This window comes from Cydia strobilella, chromosome 26, assembly GCF_947568885.1.
Source record: "Cydia strobilella chromosome 26, ilCydStro3.1, whole genome shotgun sequence".
NCBI classification, from domain to species: domain Eukaryota; kingdom Metazoa; phylum Arthropoda; class Insecta; order Lepidoptera; family Tortricidae; genus Cydia; species Cydia strobilella.
Window position 1 is genome coordinate 2,838,775 of NC_086066.1, and position 25,514 is coordinate 2,864,288.

Consider the following 25,514-nt stretch of genomic DNA (forward strand, 5'->3'; position numbering starts at 1 on the left):
AAAAACTTTATTCAACCATAACTTACATGCTTTTGTGACACAAACAATAATAAGAGACAAAAAGAAAGTTGACAAGAGACAAAAAAAGAACAGGCAACATACAATTTGACACTAATATCAGTAATAACGAATTAACAATTTACATATTTTATATTAGTAGAGGGTCAAGAATAGGCGCTGACTCAGCATATATACTACGGAGACCGCAGCGCTGATCTTCCGTCAGACCCTTAAGGGGATCCCATGCCCCAATGACCTTCGATTTGAATCCCTTAGTTTTCAAATGTTTTTTGTAGCTTATCATATTAACAGCAACGGATTTTAGCAATATAGTATCCCATATTTACTTCAAAGTTCATTGTTTTCGAAATATTTGGCATCAAAGTTGAACCATTTTAGGCCAAAAAACTGGTTTTCTGACCATAATTTTTGTGTTAAATAGTTTAAAATTAAAACCTTAGACAAATTTTTAGAGACGTCTAAGACGAACCCAAATATGTAGATTTCGTATAAGTAAGATGTTTTTTTAGACAATGTTTAAAACAATCATAAATAAATAAGTATTCATTTTTTTCACAATCCGGTAGACAAAAATGGAGATAAAAGATTGAAGAACCGATAGCCGCTTGTCTTATAATTCTATATGTAGTGCAAAAGTAGGAGATACGATTCAAAACTTGTAAAAAATCGATGAAAACCTCAGGTAGCCCCTTAAATAAACCTACATTAATGAACGATCAGTGCAGTCAATGTATGTATGAATATATATATATATACAATATGTGATCGAGAAAGTCTTTTTGCGATTCCTATAAGAGGAAAGAGAAAATAGTGCCATGCTTTGTCTTTATCACCGACCTTTTTTTCATGGTTATGGCATCATAGCAAGGAGGCGATGGCGAAATATCGAAATTTATGAGTGAAAGAGAAGAAGGATTATGCTGCCATACATGAAACTGTCAATACATGAATATGTCTTTCTCTTACCGGTCGCTCGGTTTAATGTCTATAACTACTTGTATATACTATGCGTGCTTCACTACAATAGGGTAGTTTACACATGTTTAATTTTATAATTAAATCTAGTTAAATAGATAAAAAATGAGCAATTTATCACAATAAATTGGTAATTTTAAAATTGGTAATTTTAAATATATATATATTAATTAAAAAATACAAGACCTCGGTTTCGAAAAAAAAACTTTTTTTATAACTTTCAAATAAAAAAATAACAGTACCATTTGATTCCTTTAATTTCATTTTACACAAATGTGGTATTTTCTATAAAAAGGGACCTTATTGTCGATGGCGCTTACGCCATTATTAACGATGCTCCGATATAAATACAACGCTGTGCGGCGTAAGCGCCATCGACAATAAGGTCCCTTTTCATAGAAAATGCCCCATATAAGCTTACAGTCTAATAAACCATGGCGCTTATAAGTAATGTTATTATATGTGCCATTTTCAACCATAAGGTACCACATTGTCGCTTGTCAGTAAGGCGATATTTCCATATAGCTTCAATTAGAAATCTACCTTATCGACAAACGACAATGTGGTACCTTATGGTTGAAAACGTCACATATCATACACAACACAATATACATAAATGCAACATTTCACCGACAAAATCGCAATTTCCTTTGATGATGATTTCGTGGTTGGTCCCATAGTAAAAGTTGCTCTGTATAATCCCAAAACCTCCCTGGCAACGGGAATGCACTTATTTTTTAGCCACCCTGTATATTCACTTCTTTTGAGTCATAAAGCTCATACAATTTTGTAGATTTTAACGTATAATTCTATTTTTTAGGGTTCCGTACCCAAAGGGTAAAAACGGGATCCTATTACTAAGACTCCGCTGTCCGTCTGTCTGTCACCAGGCTGTATCTCATGAACCGTGATAGCTAGACAGTTGAAATTTTCACAGATGTATTTCTGTTGCTGCTATAACAACAAATACTAATAAGTAGGGCTCGCGGTCGAATCCGTGTTTCGTTTACACGTTTCGAATACCCGTTTCCGAATAATACGTAAACGGTTTTCTGGTCCGTTCCGCACGTTTAATTAAGAAACGTGTAGTTAAGACCCGTGTACACGGATAAACGGGTATTCGAAGAAACGTATCTTATTTATCCGTGGCCCCGGACACGTCCTTGACGATAGTAGCGAAGGAACGAACGCCAGCTACAAATGAATAGACAAAAGATTCATGACGAGTTTCTTTCATATTTAACCTTATTCCGTGGGTCATAGAGACGAAATTCAATAAACGGTTTAGAAACCCCTTTCTTTGGCAGGTAGATTTTGCTTGCAATAGGTATTACGAGTATTCACGCTTCTTATCAAAGTATAGTATTTTATATAGCACTTTAAATAGCTACTTTTTTTACGTTGCGGGTTAGCAATATAATAAAAAACCTGCTAGTACTTATTTAAAAAAAATATTAGAACCATCGAGTTCAGTATATAGATCTAGGCAGGAAGTCAACCTAATGTTCGAAATTGGCATTAAGTATTTATAAAAAAAATCAATTTTAACTTGCTTCTTTATTTTTAGTTTAATTTAAGAACCTGATATGAAATTGTATTTCTTGTCATATAATGTAGGTACACCTTATAAAACAAAGTCCCCCGCCGCGTCCGTATGTCTGTCTGTATGTTCGCGATAACCAGACCTCACCTATGAAAGAAGTTTTTCTTTGGGAATGTTTATGTGTATATTTTGTTAAGGTTTTGTTTAAATTGGTAGAAATATGACGATGTTTGCTAATGAAGTTAGAAAAAATCACGCTGGCTTAATCGAAAACGCTGCCCAATCTATTTGATCTCAATGTATGGTGGACTTGTCTCTCTTTCATTGGTCTACAAAAAAGTGCGCGATGGCTGTCTGTCTATATTTTAAGAATAATTAACCCATTATTAACTACAAAAAAAAAACCGGACAAGTGCGAGTCGGACTCGCCCACCGAAGGTTCCGTACAAACTTAATTTTAAATTTTTGTTGTTATGGCGGCAACAGAAATACATACATACAAAATGTTTAACTGTCTAGCTATCACGGTTCATGAGATACAGCCTAGTGAGTGGTGACAGACAAATGGACAGTGAACTCTTAGTATTATTAGGCTTCCGAAGTGAATACTTGTTACAGAATGTATTTTACTATGCTTGACTCTCCATGCGAAGCCGGTGCGGGTCGCTAGTTATTAATAAACACTTTAAATCAACTTGCTAAAATTGCACCTTCTCAAAAAATTCTAATTGTTTTTGCTTTAGGTACCTCTTACCACAGTAAAACGCTTTTTAGTGCGGAGCAGCTACAAAACAATGGAAAACATTTTCTTGTGTAGATGTTTTGACCTTATTACAACGACATAAAGCTTATAATTGTCGGTGACACTTGTGATAATAGTTTGGGAACCTACATGTTTTCGACGATGACAAACAAAAGGATATTGGAAAACAATGGATGGATGGACCACCGGTCGGCAACGTGCGCATTTAAGTTTATTACCTGACGCTAGTGAGAAAGTGACCAAAGTGAATTATGAATGATTACCAATTTAAAGATCTATCTTAATGTAATTAGCAATATTATCGCAAGTTATTCAAGGTAGTATGGGTTTTTATGGTTCTTGGGTAAAATTTTGTTTTTCATTTGAGCATGATTACTCGATAATCCCGCTTTTGTGTACCTACTAATAACTTTTTTGCGCCGTTGGCAGGTTTGTTGTTTTCGCAAAGCAGTAATAGATCCGAGATAAAAATAACCACGAAAGAATTAAACTGTTATTTTTAATTAATATTGTATTCTGTCTGCACACCTCTTATTAACGAAAATACTATACCATTATATAATTATAAAAAAAAATCTATGATCGATATCAAATTTATGTAATTAGCTTAGAAGCAATCGGTTTTATTAAATTATATAAATAGTTTAAAATTAAAATTATGTATACCTACTATTAAACATAGGAAGATGGCTCAGTACCTATGTTTTATCAATACGGTTAAAAACAATTAAAAAAAAAAGTAATTGTGCGGTTTTATAAAACCACGATGCAAGTGAAACTTTTTTCGGATTGTAGGCATTTAACTAAAAAAAATCGGAAATTAATTCTATTTACGGTATTATAATCGCGGTTTTAATCTTAACTTAATAAATTGGGGCGATAGAATAAAAGCTTCACTTTAAAAATCGTACGACAAACGAATTCATCTGAAGTCGGCATAATAATAGTGGACCTTGTTACCATTGTACAATGGCTCAAACTGGTTCGGAGTATTTGGACCCGTTCGGAACGGTCTTAAGTACCCGTGTAAACGGAGATACGTGTCTGAGATACGTTTCTTGGGAACGTTCCTTCGAAACGTTTTCGAATCCCGGCGGTTCCGTGTAAACCGGGTCCTTAGTACCGCCGGGCTTAAGAACACGGGTATACGTTTCGGCGTGTAACACGGATACCGGGAGCCCTACTAATAAGTACGGAACCCTCGGTGCGCGAGTCCGACTCGCACTTGGCCGATTTTTTTTTAGCCACCCTGTATATTCACTTCTTTTGTGAGCCATAAAGCTCATACAATTTGGTAGATTTTAACGTATAATTCGATTTTTTTTAACTTATTTTAAATTGACTCCTTTACTTTCAGTTTCTACAACAAAAACTACCTAACCACCCATATACAACGTAAGCACGGCAGAAAGGGACAGAAGTACGTGTGCGACCTGTGCGGGTTGGTGACTACCAACAAGCCTGGTATAGTAATGCACATCAAATACGGACACGACGCCGATAAGCTAAAGGTACAGGCAAATCTATTAGCTTAGCACTCCTGCAATGTCAAGTTTTCAATCAAAAGGTACCACATTGTCGCTTAACATAAGAACGAAAATTGCTTGTATCTTTATACATTATTTATATTCGTGGCATTAACGTGAGACACTTCACTTCACTTCGGTTCTCGTCTGTCTGATTTAATTTCTTGTCTTATAATACTTATATAACAATTCAAGCCTTGGAGACCCTTTACACCTCTAAGGATAATTTGATGAATTTTATCTCTGACACCTAGAGACTTTTACATCTCTAAACAATTTTAGTACTTAATTGTCTGTTGTTTGTATATTTTTTATTCGTTTTTTTTTTGTGTAATTCGAGATTTAGACTAGATACATCTCTGACAAAGTATCTAATATTTCATTGATTCCATATTTGTAATTGTTTTTTGGATTTTTGGTTAATTTTATTGCTTGTAAAAATTGACATGTAAAATAGCCCCTGTGGCCTATTTGCTGAATAAATGTTTGATGGTTGATACGAGAAACCTGTCAGCGCGTCCTTATGGCAAGCGACAATGTGGTACCTTTTGATTGAAAACGACACTTATTTGTACATACACGTACACTCGCGAGCAAACAAACGGAATCACTTCACACGTTTGTCTTCTTATATCACTACACCCAAAGATAGATATAACTCCGTAATAGATGGATACAGTCTAAGGAAAAAACGTGCCTCGAAAATCACGAAAATTTGATTCTCGATCAGAGGGCGCCACTAGTTTTGGCCTACACTCGTATAGAGGGCGTTGACGGTTTCGTTTGTTATTTATAATTTTAACACATATCAGTGAAAGAACATGGGTCAAAGTCATAAAAAAAATTAATGCAAATAAAAAAAATCATTTATCCATATTTAAATACATTTTATCGTATTTTTATAAATATTTATTTTTAGTTTTAAAGTGTGTCGACAGATGGCAGTGAATTTACTGGGGTTACAAAATTTACTATGACAGTACCGCTCTAGTATAAGTTACTCTATGCTACACCTTATAAAATAAAGTCCCCCACCGCGTCTGTCTGTCTGTGTGTATGTTCGCGATAAACTCAAAAACTACTGAACGATTCTCAAAATGAGTTCTTTCATTTTATATGTAACACGATATAGTTTGAAAAACTTCATTTTTTAATTTTCTCATTTACCCAAGTGGCCCACATGTTTAAAATTCATTTGTTTACGTTACATGCCCGTCTTTGGGTCACAAACTTACATATGTGTACCAAATTTCAACTAAATTGGTCCAGTAGTTTGGGAGAAAATAGGCTGTGACAGACAGACGCACGAGTGATCCTACAAAGGTTCCGTTTTTTCCTTTTGAGGTACGGAACCCTAAAAAAACAAAATGACCAAATGGCGACTTTATCAATGAATTCATTCAAAAAATCACTGTACATACAAAAGTATAGCCTAGTTTTAAGTTTAATAATGTTTTTTTCAGGAGATAATATGCGACATTTGTCAGAAGACATTCAAGAGCGATTTCAACCTGAAACTACATTATTGGAGAGCACATCGAATGGAGTACATGATTCCACGCAAATTTAAAAGGTAGGTTACTCCAACATCCCAAAGGCCTATAGGCACAGATTATATAATAGTTCTTATGAACAGATACTTATCTCTCAAAGCAAACGCAAATACCTACCGTTTAGATACCTACACAAAAATACAATGGAGTGACCTTCAACGCGCCGCTCCCCGCACCGCGCGCGCCGGCACAACGCTAGGGTTGCCGACGCTTCTTTCAAATACTTAGGTGTCTTAAGTAGATATCTAGCTATAAATGTGTCGTAAAAAACATTAACTACATATTTAAAACAATTTAATAGTACCTACGTAGCTTGTAACTATCGTAAAAGTAATAACAGTAGGTTTAAGTACCTATATTGAGAATGTCTGCTTACTTTTCCTCATCCGTCGAAAAAGGAAAAAAACTATATTTTTTTATTTGTTTTATTGTTTCTCCATCCATCCACACTACAAGCTGTGTTATTTGTTCGTGACGAAGACATTTCTTTGGCATAGCGCGCGGTGACGTGCGTGCGTGAGCGCGTGTGGCAACCAACTGGCTAGCTTGAGTCCCGCCGGCGGGAAGCGAGTCGTAGGTATAAATCCGCGGAGAGTTCCATAGGCCTGCTATAGGGAACGTGCATGTACTGTAGGGGGTAGCACAGGAGACCCCCTGTTTATTGGCGCGAAGTGTTAATGGCAAGTTTAAGCTTCCGATGTAGCCCGCAAGATGGCAGAATCTACAATGCACAAGAAAACGTACGTGATCTGTAGAGGGCAGCACTTGCTTTGGCATGAAGTGTCAATGTATATTTTATGTTTCCAATTCAGGCCACAAGATGGCACGACCCAGCACAAAGAGTAATTTTATCATAGAACATTGCAATGTCCAGCTCTCAGCTTTTTTTAGTAAGTAGTATTCAATGATTAAATAATAAATGGACATGTAATATATAATATAAAAATATCTAATTTCGTAATATGTATAACTAACTGATAGCAAAATGTGTATTAATGTGTTAATAATAAAAAACTGTATATGTACCTTTGAAAAATTTGACGTGTAAAATGTATATTTTATCAATAAAATATTGAATTGAATTGAATTGAATTTAATAATGTGTTGTTAAATAATAAATAAATAAAAATTATAGGACATTCTTACAAAGATTGACTAAGTCCCACGGTAAGCCCAAGGAGGCTTGTGTTATGGGTACTCAGACAACGATATATATAATATATAAATACTTAAATACATAGAAAATACCCATGACTTAGGAACAAATATCTGTGCTCATCACACAAATAAATGCCCTTACCGGGATTCGAACCCAGGACCATCGGCTTCACAGTCAGGGTCACTACTCACTAGGCCAGACCGGTCGTCTGGAAGAGATCGCTTCTTAGCGATAAGACCGCCTGTTGTTACCTAGCTTTTTACTGTATAAGGTCATCCATTAATTACGTCACACGAATTTCTAGGTAGCATTCGTAGCCTATGGTCTCTTATAACAGCAATAGTGTCACGTGCGCGTTGCTCTTTCCTTTTTAAAACCTGTACACCTTTGTTAATATCTTGAAAATTATGTTTATTCCAGAAAATGTAAGAAAAAAAATGAGTCTACAGTACAAGTTAAGGAGGAACCAATAGAAAATGATTACGAGGGTGGGAACTATTTCACAGTCACACCCAAAATGGAGCCCTTAACTGGTAAGTTTAGCGGTTCCCTATTGTGTTGCAGAAAGATTTTTGAGATATTTTTGTATTAATTAATTAAGGCCGTTTCATCGGTTTGCCGCTGTCTCTGTCACATTTCGCAAGAAAGAACGGGAAAGATCATGCGCGCCAAGTGTCAATTTTGATCGAATTTTGTCGATTTTTATTTATTTTAAAAACGTTACCCTACAATATCGAAATTCGAAAGCTATGAAATTATTATTTAAGTTAAGATTGTTTTTTCTTCTTTTTTTGTTTATAGTATCACATAATAAATAACCGAGTAAAGTTGGATTAAAAGTCCGAGTTAGAGATTACTTTGGGAATTAATTGTATCGAGCGTAGTGTCATAATTCGTGTATCGAAAGCTATGATATTAAATATAATATAGTCAAGAACTACATATATTTTTTCCACGTCTACGAATATCAACGCCTCTTAAAAAAACAGGATCATATAAGGAGATTTTTCGCCTTCTGGCTCATGGAACCGCCATAATTATTTATTTCCCACATAGGTACACAAGATACACTTGTGTCCGTCGTGTACATTATATTATTGTTACATATTATTAGTAGTAATAATTAACACTTATACAGACTTACCCCCTTATTCATAAACGTCTACTAAAGTTGACAAGCCGCTAATAATCGTTTGTCCCTTTCCGACGTATTGGTATGATGGAAAGGGACAAACGGACAAAGGGTTAGTAATAGTATCTACTCTTTACGCTCCAATGTCACAATTATCCCAAACATTTTAAGTAACATTATTGCATAATGTTACTTAAAATGTTTGGGTCATACTATTGTTTGGCAGAAAACCCTAACCTGACCACTTAGAAAATTATGCCAAATGAATATAATGCGAAACTATTATGCGAAAGTATCATACGTGTTATGCGAAGTGTATTTCTGCCAAATATTCTGCCAGATGAGGGGAACCCAAGGTTAGTAGTAGTAGTAGTAGTAAATCACTTTATTGTACAAAACAAAAATTGTTAACATGAAATTCATATAAATTTAGGTACAAAGGCGAGCTTATCCCTATAACACATTGAATGCCGAAAAGCGGGAAAACGCTGGGATCGGCTACGAGCGTAGCGCTGCTAAAACGTTGGCAGTGAATGTGTTAATAGATTTTTTATTCCTTTTTATACAATTTCCGCATACTGTTAATAATTTTTTTTTATCATTTTTTTTTATTTTTATTTAATAGTTGAATATCCAACCGTGATGTTGTCCCTTCTTATTTTTCATACTTTTTTTTCTTTAAGAGGAAAAGAGACGCCCGTTTCTCCATGCACACGTAGTTCCCATTTCTTCTTCTGGATTCTTCTTTCTTCTTCTGGACATTATGGAAAATATTTTTACATAATTTGATGTATATTAAACATAGCTATGCCCCTACGTTTGACTTTTTTCGAGTTTTTGATTGTTGTAAAAAATAGGAGTGAAAAACAGATTTCGTACAAATTTTTAAATGCTCGGAGAATTTAGAAGAAGAAATCTGTTTTTATCTTATAAATAATAACTAAAAATTCGAAAAAAGTTTAACGTAGCGCATTGTGGTTGATACAACACAAATTGTGTCAAATATTTACAATAATGCTGTTAGAAGTATTAGAACAAATTAAATTATTTTCAGAAAATACTTTACGTTGTTTTTATTTCAAGTAGAAACACTACTGTATAAATTATAAACTGGAATAATCAAATGTCAAAGGCCTCCGGAGGCCTTGTCACTTTTTCTTAGTATAAGTCATTTAGAGTTTTGAATGATTCACGGTTAGTTTCACTAGACTTATATTGACCGGGATATAGACCGAGATTACCTTTTGTATTGTTTATGAGCTCCCGATATTTCGACGCAATTAGAGTTAGTTAATATCGAGCTCATAAATAATACAAAAGGTAATCACGGTCTATATCCCGGTCAATGTAAGTCTATATGACATTTTTTTCAGTTTATAATTTACAATAATGTTAATATCCAGAGGAAAATGAGGACTATGTTTGTATGAAAAGGTGATTTCGCACGGGTGCTCCACTTTCGTCTTAATGATAATGGTATAAATATTTTGTAGAAGAAAAAAAAGAACTATCGGACATGGTTTCTGAACCGGAAATTCAGATTGAACTTGAAGATATCCCCAACGATGTGCTGGAAGAGTTCATTACTCCCGTACAGAAGGGCCCCGAGGACAGGAGGCTTAAATGTAAGTACTAGCAGACTAGAGGCATGAACTGTAGGGGGCAGCACAGAAGCACAGGGCGGACACGCTATACATCAAAAATCACTTGCGTTTCTATGTGTGAACGGCACGTCTGTACACGCGTCATGCGTCATAGTGTAAGTTGCTTAAAAATAGTACTGAGAGTACGCCAGAAGTCCGCCAGATTTCTGTCGCGGGGCGAGGTAATTCGAGTCGGGGCGGGGCGGTGCGTGGCCGTTCTGTATGATAATACTATTACTTATTCTGTGACAGAAGCCCCTTATTAATTGATGCGAAGCATTATGACACGTTTACATTTTTAATTCCGTACACAAAGGGTAAAAACGGGACCCTATTACTAAAACTCCATCATCATCATCTGATTTGCATGAATACTAAAAACACAGTGTATAATGTCATACGATAAATAAATAAATAAAACAAATTCAAAATAATAGTCGATTTGGTAACAAAACTGATGTATGGAGTGAGTACTCTATGTCTTCTTAATTCTCTTTGGTAATACTAACAAAAAGCTAATTTTACAGTACATCTGGTGCTCCAATACGACACCCTGTGCTATAATAATCATATTACGTAAATACGTCGAAAATTTTAAGGGCCATATGTACTGTAAAACGTTGGTACGATACACATGGGAATAGGTAATTTGCCACTCGTTGCGAATTTCGCACTTGTACCGTTGGTCATTACACACGAGGCGATATTGTGCGCGCTGTAAGCGAGCGCGCAATAAGAAAGCCGATGTGTGTAATGACCAATGCACACGCGTTTCATACGACGTTTTTCAACACACTTGCGAGGACAAAACAAAACTTATAAATTAGTTTTTTTTCGTCAAAACAGTAAAAGTACAATTTACAAAATGGTGACTTACAGTTTTAACATCGAATAATTGCACAAAAGCGTGATGGGGTTGTAGACACTTTTTCGCCAGTTCATTGAAGTAAGCTACCAACACGTATTCCAAGAAAGACTGGGCGTTTATGCTGATTTTCCATTGTATAAAAGTTTCATATGTCGCCAATTATTTTTCATCCGATTTTGATGGTAAAAGGCTATCGTTCTCGGCGCTTGCCTCTATTAGTATTACTACTGGCAGCGTTAATTTTATGTGTTCTTCATTTTCAATATATTTTCTATGCTTGAAAATGACATTTTCGTCAATATATAAACTAAAAACATGCAAAGCTATTCCAATTTTATGACAAATACGGAAAATGGCTGGCGCGTTATTTTTTTTTACGCACGATTTCAATGCGTGCGCAAGACAAAGGAGCGAACGAAATCGACAAACAGCCAATTAAAAAAATGGGAGCCCCATTTAAATATTTATATTACTCTGTTTTTAGTATTTGTTGTTATAGCGGCAACAGAAATACATCATCTGTGAAAATTTCAACTGTCTAGCTATCAGGGTTCATGAGATACAGCCTGGTGACAGACAGACAGACAGACGGACGGACAGACGGACAGCGGAGTCTTAGTAATAGGGTCCCGTTTTTACCCTTTGGGTACGGAACCCTAAAAAGCACGATTGTTATAATATACTGAAAAAGCACGCGTGTTTAATATCTAGGATTATGAGCCAAAAATCGGTGGAATAAAAAGGTCGTTTTGAGCAAGTGTGTTGAAAATAACTATTACGGCTTAACTCACATATTTTTTGTCACTAGCGCGACTTGGTTCGGAGAGCCTAAGTCTTCATTTTCAAGTACTAACTGACAAAATATGAGAAATTGTTATTTTAATTAATAAAATTAACATAATTTTAGATACTAAACATGTTTCCGTCGACAAAAAATTAGAGAAGCGAGTTAGGAAAAGAATCGACGGCCTAATGGAGGAAAGAAACAAAAAGGCAGAAGAGAGAGTTAATGAGGTACGCAAGAAGTATGAAGAAAGAGCGAGAAAGATGGCCAGCAGAACATTGGAGCGAACGAGAAGGAAATACAACAGGCTGATACGGAATGCCATTAAAAACTCGGCGAAGAAAGGTAAAAACTATACATATTATAAATCTAGCAGTTTACTTAATAAATAATTTATTAATTGTAAAATTGTGGAAAACCGAAAACAAATCTGTGCTTCGAATTTGACAGCTAATGTAAATGTATCTGTATGTGTACATTATGCGGTAATTTTTATCAACAATAGTTGGCCTTTGACAATTCAGTTATCACAATACATGGCGCCGTACATCGCGCATATCAAAGAATATTTGAGATATATTAACATTATAAACACGCCTAAACGTGTATATGAGTAAAGATTCTACAAATAAGTCAACGTTAGTTAGTATAGTATATTTATGTTTTACTATTGTGAATATAGGTGTTGCTGAATTTTGTGTTCTGTAATTTTCAGATAAAATTAAAATAAAACATGGCGCTATTTCTACACAAGAACAACATTCGGATTCGTTGTTAGAAGCAAACTTCTTCATAAAACAGACCATAGACAATAGGGATTGTATTGTAGATGAACCAGTCAGAGTCAATACAGATGTGCGACGAAAAAATATAAACGAAATTATGAGAATAGAGAATAATTCTTTATTTGATGAAGGAGAAGATAGAATTGAAAGCGGAATAGAGAGTAAAGTAGAAGGACGAATAGATGATATTGAAGGAAATGAAATAGACCATGTCGAAAATGGAAAGGAAATGGATATTAAAGAACAAGAACGGATAAACGAAATTAAAGTAAATGGAATAGACCATATCGAAAATGAAAAAGGAATAGATATTAAAGAAGAAGAACGGATAGACGAAATTGAAGTAAATGAAAAAGACCATATCGAAAATGATAAAAAAGAAATCGAAGAAAATGGTGTAGACAATATTGGAGAGCAGTCTACAAATGTTATCGATGAAAATGGAACTAGTACAGGAGACGAAGGGATAGGAAAAGATATGAGGAGAAAATCGGGGAGAAATAGGAAATTGAATTTCAAATATGTCGATGAAAATGAAACATGTGCAGGAGACAAACGTGAAAGAAAAGATATGGGAAGTAAATCGGACCAAAATAGGAAATTGAAGTTCAATACACACCAGTGCTATGTTTGTTTTAAGGTAATTTCTATTGTTACTTTGTGTACTATTGTCTTAGAAGTATAGAAATATACTGTGCATATACCAGCGATGTTTTTCGCAAATTTCATCGCGTATAAGAACCTTCATGGTTTTCAATCCTTTTTTGTGTTTTTTTTTGACGTACAAACATTTAAAGACGTTATTTATATTTTGTGAAGTATCAGATGCGTATGTCATAATCATTGTATATCGTGAAACTAACAGACCGGTACAAATAAAATTTAATGTTTATTTCCTCATGTACTAAACGATACGATTTTTTTTCACAGTTGTACCAAACCAAAGAGGAGCTTTTAGACCACTGCAAAGATCACTTCGATCAGTGCGAGATGCAAACTCTGAAGAAATGTCCACTCTGCGACTACTCCACCAACCTCAGCATTACCAGACACTTGAAACTAAAACACAAACTGAAAGCCAAAGTACTATACGGATCCTTTAAAGATAATAAACAAAACAACGGAACAAAATATTATTATGAAGTCCACGATAAAAGAATAAAGAAATTAGAAATAATACCCAGTATAAAAAACCTTAATAAAAGAGAAAGCTGCAAAATTGATAAAAGGAATAGAGAAAAAAAGGACAAAGAGGTATTGAAGAGTAAGCTTGTCAAGAAAGGTAAGGAATGGATAGTTATGAAAGAAAAAATGAAGATTAATTTTAAAGATTGTTTGCTACCTAAGTTTGATAAACTTGAAAGTATTAATGTTAAAGGTAGCTATGCTGATAGATTGAAAGAACTTTATAAAATAGCAAAGAAGAGTGGTAATAAAATGGTGTTCCCTTGCGATTCTTGTGATAAAATTTGTCAATCACTTGCCGCTTTGAAATTACACAGTAGGAAACACGAGGATAATCCAAAACCTTTTAAGAAAAAAGTTTGGAAACATAAACTTGAAGGAGAGAATGTTGAGAAGAAAAAAGTAAATATGGTAGTTACAAATTTAGATAATCGTACAGCGAAACCGAAACCGGTAGTGAACAAGCACAAATGTGATAAAGAGCTCATTGAGTTCTATGAACAAAATATAAAAGGTAGTGATGTAGAATTTTGGCAGTTCCTAAAAATATATAACAAAATGGAACGAGAAAATATCAATGATTTTGAAGATTTACAAAAAAGTACCCATTTTGGATTGCATTGTAATGAAACGGTAGAAAATACTAATGATTGCGGTCAACCCAAAGATTCCTTGAATTTAACAAAAGAAAATAGTAATAATATTAGAAACAAAACTGTCAAAAAGACAGTCAAAAAGACTGTAAGAAACGCATTTACAAGAGTAGTAAGATTAAGTAAACGTGAAGCGATGAAAAGGGATGAAGCTAGAAAAAGATTGAGGGAGAAAATGAATTGTAACAGCTAAAATAGTAGATAAATTATAAGAAGTATATATCTAATAATGAATTCTAGGTTAGTAGTGCAAATATTGGACAAATTGCCAATAACTGTTTTTCTAATACAATGTAACATGAATTCTGCACTTAGTTGGTATTAAACTAATCGTAAGAATAAGAAAATAATTTTACCTTTTTTTTAAATTGATGATATAATATAATATATAGTAGTGGTAATCAACTTTTTCTTCCGAAATGGTTCCTATGATATCTAATATTGCTTGCAATAATTTGTAAACGACACTATAATTCAGTGCATAACTCAGATATAATTTTGGAGGAAAAAACTTACTCGAGTTGTTTTTAGTTACTTTTGAGGTTATAAATTTTCTAATCTGAAAAAACGGGGTATTGAGTGGTTTAATTAGGTAAAACGCTTTTAAGGGTTTTAGAGTTTGAAGGGTTAAATGCCGAAGGAAGGAAGGAGGGCACCTTTATGTATTATATAGCTATTACACCTAATTTTATAAAATTAGAAGTTACAATTTCACAAGGCCAGTAACACGAGTTTCCGCGGAAAACGAAGTTCGCAAATTGCGGGCATCTTTCTCTGTCACCCTAATAACGTCTGGATTGGAGTAAAAGAGAAAGATGACCGCAATTTTCGATTTTCGCTCAGTGCCTCTCGCCATTGGTCAAGCGCGCTCATCTGAAAACTTTCAATTTTGTAAAATAGGGTTTTGTATTTTATTGGTTAGTTATTTTCTAATATCTGCCTAGCATAATATATTCCATTGATTTATTTAAAACCTACCGTTTATATAAGAAGTCATTAGTTAAGTTTTTTTTTGTTGTTTTCTGCATAATTTAATTGGCTTTTTAGTATTTTATTTTATATCTTACAGGCCAATTCGGGTTTTAGTTATTCGATCTGTTTCCGATATGATACTGATCTCTATTAGTGTCAAAAGTGACATTTCTTCTACCAAACACGCCACTTTGGACACTGATAGCGTGGTAGGTGAACTAAAAGCTACTACAACGCATGGCGTAGCCTGTGTCCGTGTTTGCAACCCCTCTGGTGTGGCAGGTGTCCATGGCCGACGGTTATTGCAGTTCGTAAAAAAATACGTAAAAAAAAGTTGTCTCAACAAGAGATATTTGATATTTTTGCTACGTCGAGTGCGGTCATCGCTTTTAGTTCCACCACGCATTTCGAAACAAAATTTTGTTTCGGTGTCCATATATGGAAATTATTACTTTTAGTACCAGTACAGTAGGCGCTTGGAAATGCGGCGACTGAAATTTTCCCCCCATTATGGATCTCTATAGGAAATAAAAGCTTTATATACTTAGAAAATATTTGAGTCTACGTCATTGACATATATCTAAGGACGGGCCTTACAAGCACTAAGAATGGTGCTAGTTCAGCGGTATCGCTCACGAATTCGATCCAATCTGCTGTAACGCAACTAGTTGCGACCAATCGCGCGCGTGATGCGAACTCATCAACCAATCGCGTTGTGGCAACTGCACGATTGGCTCGAATTCGTATGCGTGACACCGGTGTGCTGGCCCCATTCTTATTGCCCGTAAGGCCCGTCCTTAGATATATGTCAATGGTCGACGACGAATATCCTTTCTTACACTTATTGCAGGTGTAAGACTTTTCACCTGTGTGTTCTCTTTTATGTGACTCTTAATCACTGAATTAAGCGAACGCTTTTTACAAGCTTCGCAGGAATACGATTTAATAAGAGCGTGTTATGACTAATTGTCGGATTACACAGCGTGTCGGATTGGCGAGCGCCGGACTACCGAGCGCCTACTGTAGTTAGTAGTTACTCATTCCTTTGTTTCTTCTGTCTGACTGAGATCAAGTTTACTAAATTAAGGGCCAGTTGTACCAACCACATTAAAATTAGTGAACGCTTTAACCTTTTGGACGCCAATGACGGTATATCGGCATCGCAAGTCCAACGCCAAAGACTGATTAATCCGTCACAGACCACAGAGCAACATAGACCTATGTGCATGTGCATAAAGTTTAATTTCAGTTTTGACACTACGGTGACGTGGCGTCCGAGTGACAGCTTTTGTGTTTGACACGGCGTCGAAAAGGTTAACGCGGTGACAGACGGTTTGGTGCAACTGACTCGGTTGTTATTTTAAAATAAATATTGTTAACTTAAAAATTGTTTTATTGTAAATATTTTTATATAGCCCTTCTAAATAAGCTAACTTTGTGCCGATTTGAACAGAACAAAGTTAGGAAGTAACATAATAAGTCATATTTTCATACAAATTTGACATGAATGATGACATTTTACACTTCGTCATTGCAAATGCCATGTAAAGTTAGCATGGTCCGACTGTAATATTCCACAAAAATAATTCCATATTATTAATCCGAATCATCTTCCTTTTTTTTATATCACGTCGGTGGCAATCAAGCGTACGGCCCGCCTGATGGTAAGCAGTTACCGTAGCCTATGGACGCCTGCAACACCGGAGATATTACACGCGCGTTGCCGACCCTAACACTCCTCTCCCTCGTTGAGCTCTGGCAACCTTACTCACCGTCAGGAACACAACACTATGAGTAGGGTCTAGTGTTATTTGGCTGCGGTTTTCTGTAAGGTGGAGGTACTTCCCCAGTTGGGCTCTGCTCTAGATCTGGAATGACATCCGCTGTCCTGTGCCCTACCACACAAAGCGAGATGTCATTCACAGTGCCTATGCCTCTCTTTTGGACGTAGTTTAAGGACATATCCGGGTCCGGACGCAGTTTAAGGACATACCAGGGTCCTTCCTCGCGTTATCCTGGCATTTTAGCCACGGTTCCTGGGAGCCTGGGGTCCGCTTGACAACTCCAAGAATTGGCGTAGGCGTAGGCGTAGTTTTTACGAAAGCGACTGCGATTGAAAGTCGCACGCTCATACCACTAGGCCACCAGCGCTCTAATTTGTAGTACAATAACTTTTTTCATACTAAAGTACTCAAAATCCTAAAGGGGCCCACTGATTATCAGTCCGCCAGACGATATCAGTCTGTCAGTTGTTCGTAACAGTCAAATTTTTGTTTAACTTGTCAGTAAAACAATCTCCTCCGCTGATATCGTCCGGCGGACTGATAATCAGTGGGCCCTAACGTGGGTTAAGAGCTCCACATAATATAAAAAAAGTAAATAGTTCTGATCCACTACATGCCATGTTTTTGTTGGATGTTTATTGTGGCGCTTCCACACTCTGCCGCTTGCCGGATTTTAGGGATAATTTACACGTTTTAACCTTCTATCGACTTGGAAAACTCAATAAATAATAGGAAGCCGATTTTGTTTATACAACTTGTTGTGGTTATGATCTTGACTATCGTCATGGTGATTCCTGCGCATCTCACGCACGACTTTCATTTCATTTAGCGATCTTAAAGTTCGTATCAAAACAAGCTAAAAATATCAAAAGGGAATAATAACTGAAACAAAAAATTCGAATAGATATTTATACCCAAGTCATGGTTGCAAGTTGCCAACCTAGCCACCGGTTACCAATAATAGTCAATGTCCCAGCCGTAAGCCACAGGCCACCAGTTCGTAGTGGTCTTAATAGTCCCCTGCGTAACAGTCCCCTTCTTGTCGACCTCCCATTGCCGCTGTCGCTTCTCTGCGACCACCTTTCTCTTTCTCTCTTTCACCCGGGCCTGTCTAATGTCGTCCAACTCTTTCGTATAATAAAAGCCGGACGTATTGTAGTGTGATGGCGTGTAATCGTGAAAAATGACGTTCAGGCTCATTTGGGTTATTTGACCTGGGAACGAAATGGACATGGTTATTTTACGTCTTCTCTCACTCTCACTGGGCGTAAGCGTGAGAGACGGATGTACTTGCTCGGGACCGTATCATGTTGAATTTTAATTTGTTGTAAGTTTTAACAAAAAAACCGGACAAGTGCGAGTCGGACTCGCGCACGAAGGGTTCCGTACCATTACGGAAAAAAACAGCAAAAAAATCACGTTTGTTGTATGGGAGCCCCACTTAAATATATATATTATTCTGTTTTTAGTATTTGTTGTTATAGCTGCAACAGAAATACATCATCTGTGAAAATTTCAACTGTCTAGCTATCACGGTTCATGAGATACAGCCTGGTGACAGACAGACAGCCGGACAGACGGACAGCAGAGTCTTAGTAATAGGGTCCCGTTTTTACCCTTTGGGTACGGAACCCTAAAAAGTATCGATAGTTCCCTCAAAAATAAACGCGCATTTTAGAAGCAATTTTCATATTTTTAGCTATTGTGCATAAATAGTTGCAAAATTTTAAAGTGCGTTTTAGACGTATGTTCGTGATTTTTTTGTATCGAGTTAAAGTCAAAAAATCAGGATTCAAATCGTTAGTCACTAAAGAAATTCCTCAAGATTGCTTAAATTTTTGGCAACCATATTGTGATCTAAAAAAGCGGTACGATTTTTCAAATACTCCGCTGTCCCCAGGTAGCATTTATATGTCCCTATGACGTCGCTGACGTCACTTTGCTACCCGGGTCTGAACCCACGGCACCTTAAAAACAAGATACCTGTAGGGTAGGTACTAGGTACACCAATCGGAAAACGTTGGACATGAGCCCATCGCAGTAGAAATCATCAGTTTTACGAATTTCAAAGAGCCGCAAATGTGTTATCTTTAGATTCAAGGAATTAATATTTCGTGTCACTTGAAGAACCGCAATTGTAGATATCTCTAGAAGAGTATTATGATTCGAATTGTGAAGAACAGTCGTGACTCCTGACTCCCATTCTTATAAGTGATAGTGTTTATTCTTCAATGTAGGCATATCTTATGGATGGATATAGGGGAATCGCTTTAGCTAGATCTTATCTCTGGGGAAAAAATGCTGCGAAATACCTAAGTAAATAAAATAATCGAATTTAAACTATCGTGAAACATATAACTTAGCTAATTTTGCGGTTTCACTCACGTATTTTTAGAATATTTGATGTGTAGGAAAGTAACCACTGATGAAATTAAAATGCTAATTATAAATGTTAATTATAACGCTAATTTTATTAAGGGGGCCGGCATTATTCCTTCCCTTGTATTCTGTCCCAAATTTGGGGTATATCTCATTCATAATGTTTACTAGGTACTAGGTGATTCACTGACGTAGGCGTCAGTAAAACTATTAGCTTAGCACATGTTTACGCAGGGGTTAGGGGATACATATGTATGCAGGGGAGCCAAGCTAATACCTTCGCTGACCATTACATCATGTACCGGATCCGGTCGGTACCAGGTACCGTATCCGGCCGGTACCAGGTACCGTACCTACCTGTATTATCAGTCCCGAACTTAGCATCAATTTCATGCATCATATGTGTGAGATGGTACGATTTGATGTAGGCGTTTTGAACGTACATCATGTACCGGATCCGCTCGGACTCTATATACCGCTTCTCTGCTGCCATCTGCTTGTGGGTGAATACTACCGCTTTCCTGTAACTATAAAAGCGTAGGTATTATTTAATTTACGGCAAAAAGATACTCCAGCAAAATGTGGTACAAGTTAGTCACATAAAAGAGAACACACTGGTGAAAAGCCTTACACCTGCGATAAGTGTAAGAAAGGATTTTCGATGTCGATTGAATTAAAAGTACCACCCTGGCCTTACTCCTCGTCAATATCCCCCATGATTATGACGGCTACTTACGTCTCAACAATGTCCGCCATGATGTACCCCTTCTCGAACGCTCTCCTCTGGTCGTGGCTTGTCTCCGTTATTTTCGTTTTTATTGGCAAAATTTCCCTCCACCTGTAATAATATAGTCATTTAATTGTAAAGGTTAGGAATAGAAAGCACAATATAAAAAAAGTTATATCATATTAGGCCAAGCAATAAGAAGGTATAGAGGGAAATGCTAGGAACACAATTTTTGACTACGTAACTTTGTTTGAACTAGTTAGGAGATGAACATATCAAAAGTCCCCGGCCGTATACCTGGTACCAGGGGGGGAGGGGGGTTTGAAGGTTAAATTTTTCGGTATTTCACATATCTTGGAAACTTTGCGTCTTAGCGACATGACTACTTAAACAAAACGAAAGCTGGATTAAATTTGCAGTAAAGTAAAGTTTAATTCAGTCAAATTTTTCGATATCTTGAATAATTTTAGAGATATTCTCTATTGAAAGTTTATTTGGGGCTAAATTTTATCTTGATATCTACATTAATGAAGCTACTAGGCCATGTTTGGTATTGTTTTCGTAAAAATCGGGAGTGCCAAATTCATTTATGGTATCACATTGACACCATTCTGAAGTAAAAACATATATAAACTTTAAACAAATACCTTTTTTTCACTCCTCTTCACACTTAACCGCTGAACCGATTTAGTTGAGATTTGGTAGGCTGAGATGATGATGATAATGACCAGGATTTGAACCCGGGGCCATCGGCTTCATAGGTCACACACAATAGTGGGTATTAGGCCAACAGGTCGTCAAAATGATGTGATGTTGTTGTACCTGGCCTGTAGTCCGTCAGGCACGACGCCGTATTCGGCGTGGCAATTCTCAGGCCAGAAGTAATTTTATTTTATTTTATTTTATTTATTTTATTAATTCAAAAAATTTACACAGCATTACAGCGAACTAATACACTGAGAAATTTATAATAGAAAGTATTTATACAACTAGGTACATGATACAGTCTAGAAAGGACAACAGAACAAATGTAAGAAAAAAAACTAATACAAAACAGATGATTCACGCTTATCCATCGTCTCACAGTACTTCATACATTCTTTACACAGATCCATCCAACTACTTGCAAATAAATCACATTCCGGTGCTGATGCGAGGAGCGCGTTGATATACTGTAGAGCGCGGACAAGTGGTGATTTGCCATGAGACATAGTGCGCGTTTTAGGCACAGCTAATAGGTGAGGACTTCGCGGTCGTAAATTAATTTGGGCCTTATCTATAGATGGTACGAACAGGCGTACGAGCTGTGCAACCAGTTCAAGGCAGTCCGAGTTCCCCCGTAAGACATTACATGCAGTAGTCAAGAGCCCGTAGTTACGCCTTACCTCTAAGGAATTAAACCCCTTATATATATTAATATCTAGCTCCCCAGGTAGCAAAATTACGTCAGCTACCTCATAATGACGGCATTATTACGTCATAATGACGTCGCTGACGTCATAATGACGTATAAATGCTACTGGGGTCCGCAGTGCCACACTGGCTCTTGAGCGGCCTCATCTCCGCCGATGCCTAAATCCTAGGTCGCGCGGAAAGTTCCATAGGCCTGCTAACACATACCGTGTTTCGCATCGCTCCACATAACCACGCATCAGTGCAGCTAGACGATGCACATGCTGCTCATCTTCTAAATTGTTTATCTTGTGCTCGAAGAACTTATTCCAATCCTCTTCAGGAGTTTGGGGTTTGGCGCCGCACTGGACCATTAACAGAACTGAAAACATTATCATTTAAAACCGACTTCAAAAATACATTTAAAAAATTGGCCAAGAACATGTCGGGCCATGCTCAATGTAGGGATAAACGGGGGCTTAGTATATTACAAGCAAAAGGGAGTGTACTTTCGCAGCTCGTTGCTCGTTTGCATGGAGAACCGAGCTTGCCGGGGACTTAAGTCTAAATTTAAAGAACAGTACGGATATGATGGTCGTTTTTGTCTACATGACATCATGATAAAATGGTGTCCGTCACTTTCAATCCCGAGGTGTTAAAAAGTAACGGTTATTTTAACATGTAGATAAAGCCATCCATAATATGTCCGCCGGACTCGTTTAAAAAGTCTATAAAATTGATCGAAACTAAACTATCGTGAGACATTTCGTGAAAATCCGAAACATGTTGCCAAAAGTGACTAAAAATAATAGTGAGTGAAACCGTACTGATCTAAATAGTCTATAAAATTGTTGACAGAGATTAAATTATATTCGGAGGATTCTAAATAACAGTAAAGAAAATAGACGCTATTGTATGATTTGTGTACCTAACACATGTAAAGACCATGCATTTTAAATGTAGGTACCTACCTATTGTAAATAAAATTTGAGTTCTCTGACTTTATTTATACAGGGGGCAAAGTTATTGTTTACCCCTCGTACTATTTATATCCGAGCAATCGGACCCGGGTATGTCCCTAAACTATGTCCAAAAGAGAGGTACGAGTATGGGCACTGTGAATGTCAGCTCGCTTTGTGTGGTAGGGCACAGGACAGCGGATGTCATTCCAGATCTAGAGCAGAGCCCAACTGGGGAAGTGCCGCCACCTTACAGAAAACAGCAGCCAAATAACACTAGACCAAACTCATAGTTTTGTGTTCCTGCCGGTGAGTAAGGTTGCCAGAGCTCAACGAGGGTGCGGAGTGTTAGAGGGTCGGCAACGCGCATGTAACTCCTTTGAAGTTGCATGCGTCCATAGGCTACGGAGACTGCTTACGCATCAGACGTAGTAAAAAAAGGAATCAAGCAAAATATTCCAAAATGTAAGGTTCGAAAAGTGGAATCTTGAGCGTTGCGAGAGTTTCAAAATTCTACCAGACCACCAGCTAACATGAAAACCACTCATATTTGCATCAGTTTACTTTGCCATTCTTGCTTGTGGATAAAGTGCAATTTTCTCATCAGTTATTGAAGTATAAAGAGAGCCTTTCCGAGCTGGTGTGGTGAAAAAAACTTACATGTCACTATTAGGAACAAACTGCAATGGGTTTTCATATTTGATATTTTTGTAAGTAGAACTGCCCATGAGTTTATTACTCCGTAAGTGATTTTCTTGCAGACACCTGAAACAATTATAACTTGTCCATTTTATATAATAGTTTAACATTGATTGTAATTATGTACGTGATTTGTGAAATGTTATTATTTTATTTGAATGATAAACAATATGTTATTTCTGCTCTAAATGTTTATTGCCGTAATATTTCTAATAGGTAGATAATGTATGTTTGTTTAACTGAAATAATTTATTGTTAACATAATAAGTCACCATTATATTTTAAGTTCTTAATATTTGTACGCCAATAGGCAAAGCACAGAGCTCTATTTATTATTTTATATATTTTTTTTATAAGACCTTAACTGTATTACCTGTAATAATAAAAAAATAAAAATAAAAATTCTTTATTTAAGACCATCGGGGATCATTGGGTTGGTAATTACCTTAAATTTAAATAATCTTATCTAAGTGTTAGAACTATATACATAACTATCCTTAATAACTATAACTATATATATATTTATTTATTTATTACTGCGTGCGTGTATCAAGTAGCAGTTATTCAGATACAGGCAATCAATTCTGTCTGTATTACCTGTGTTCCACAAATAAATCTTTACTTTACTTACTAAGTTCATGCCTAATAACTATGTTTTTAGCTATAAATAACAAAAAGCATTTAACATAACTAATTTATAATATATTATTGTCATTAAAATCGGACGTAAAAAGAAAAACCGGACAAGTGCGAGTAGAACTCGCGCACAAAGGGTTCCGTACCATTACGCAAAAAACGGCAAAAAGCAAATGTGCAGCCACATTCGCTGCAGGTCAACACCCCTCCGAAGTAATTATGTGTGATGGCCACAGGTGATCTGGCCTTTAGCTCGTCACGCTTAGCGTCGAGTTCTGTGCGTCGCCTGGCTTCAGATTCACCAATTATTTTAAGTATTACCCAATACACCATTCTTCGCTATTAAAAAAACCGGCCAAGTGCGAGTCGGACTCGCGCACGAAGGGTTCCGTACCATTACGGAAAAATACAGCAAAAAAAATACGTTTGTTGTATGGGACCCCACTTAAATATTTAATTTATTCTGTTTTTAGTATTTGTTGTTATAGCGGCAACAGAAATACTTCATCTGTGAAAATTTCAACTGTCTAGCTATCACGGTTCATGAGATACAGCCTGGTGACAGACGGACAGACAGAAGGACAGACAGTGGAGTCTTAGTAATAGGGTTCCGTGTTTACCCTTTTGGGTACGGAACCCTAAAAACTGCTATAAATCGTACTAAAAATTCTAATTCATTTGAAATTAAAGTTTTATGATCTTGTTAAGGTTTTATAACAATACATTTGTAATTAAATAAGTAATTATTTTAGAAATGTTGTTAAGACATTATTCATTATTCCTAGTATAACGCAAACAAAATGACTACGCTTGTTTTTATAATATTGAGTAAGTTTTAGATTATTTAAGGCAGGTTGGTAAAAATACTTACCCTAAATTCGCCTTGACTAGTATTAAACCACAATAACCCTGTAAATTAATGTACTTACCACAGTAAATCATAAGATGTAGAGCATAATTGTTTGCCATCGTATTTTCACAGACGGACAGTGAAGTCTTAGTAATAGGTTCCCGTTTTTCCCCTTTGGGTACGGAACCCTAAAAAAAAGAAGAAATATAGGCTTATATTGACCGGGATATAGACCGTGATTACCTTTTGTATTATTTGTGAGCTCCCGATATTTCGACGCAGTTACATGCATCATGTTCACGGGTGACTGAAGATAGCGGGTGGGTGTCAAAGTTGTGTAGACAGCGCAAAAAGAAGAAATATAGGTTCTCGATATTTTAAATTCGATATTTAATGCCACTTTTAGAGGTGTGCGTGGTGTGGTCTCAAGTGCAAGGACAGACCCAGATTACTCGTATGGAGCCCATACGCTGGAACCCTCAAGATAATGGACCCGAGGACAAGTACATGGAATTCAGTAACCACT

General features: G+C 36.4%; 2 protein-coding genes across 2 annotated transcripts in view; one reads left to right on the forward strand and one right to left on the reverse strand.

The window, feature by feature from the left end:
- Positions 1-16,956, forward strand: part of LOC134753391 (uncharacterized) — a 37,350-nt gene extending 20,394 nt beyond the window's left edge. Inside the window, exons 10-16 of the mRNA XM_063689278.1 lie at positions 4,660-4,813; positions 6,292-6,401; positions 7,961-8,073; positions 10,166-10,297; positions 12,091-12,312; positions 12,683-13,392; positions 13,683-16,956. Coding sequence (XP_063545348.1) covers positions 4,660-4,813; positions 6,292-6,401; positions 7,961-8,073; positions 10,166-10,297; positions 12,091-12,312; positions 12,683-13,392; positions 13,683-14,783 — 2,542 coding nt within the window. The 3' untranslated portion in view covers positions 14,784-16,956. The remainder of the gene's footprint in view (positions 1-4,659; positions 4,814-6,291; positions 6,402-7,960; positions 8,074-10,165; positions 10,298-12,090; positions 12,313-12,682; positions 13,393-13,682) is intronic.
- A 1,341-nt stretch (positions 16,957-18,297) lies between these two features.
- Positions 18,298-20,564, reverse strand: LOC134753043 (uncharacterized). The gene is made up of 3 exons (XM_063688805.1): positions 20,462-20,564; positions 20,083-20,252; positions 18,298-18,560 (listed from the first exon to the last, which is right to left on the reverse strand). Exons 1-3 carry the CDS (start codon positions 20,479-20,481, stop codon positions 18,298-18,300), a joined length of 453 nt encoding a protein of 150 aa, XP_063544875.1. The 5' UTR covers positions 20,482-20,564.
- Between the last annotated feature and the right edge of the window lie 4,950 nt (positions 20,565-25,514).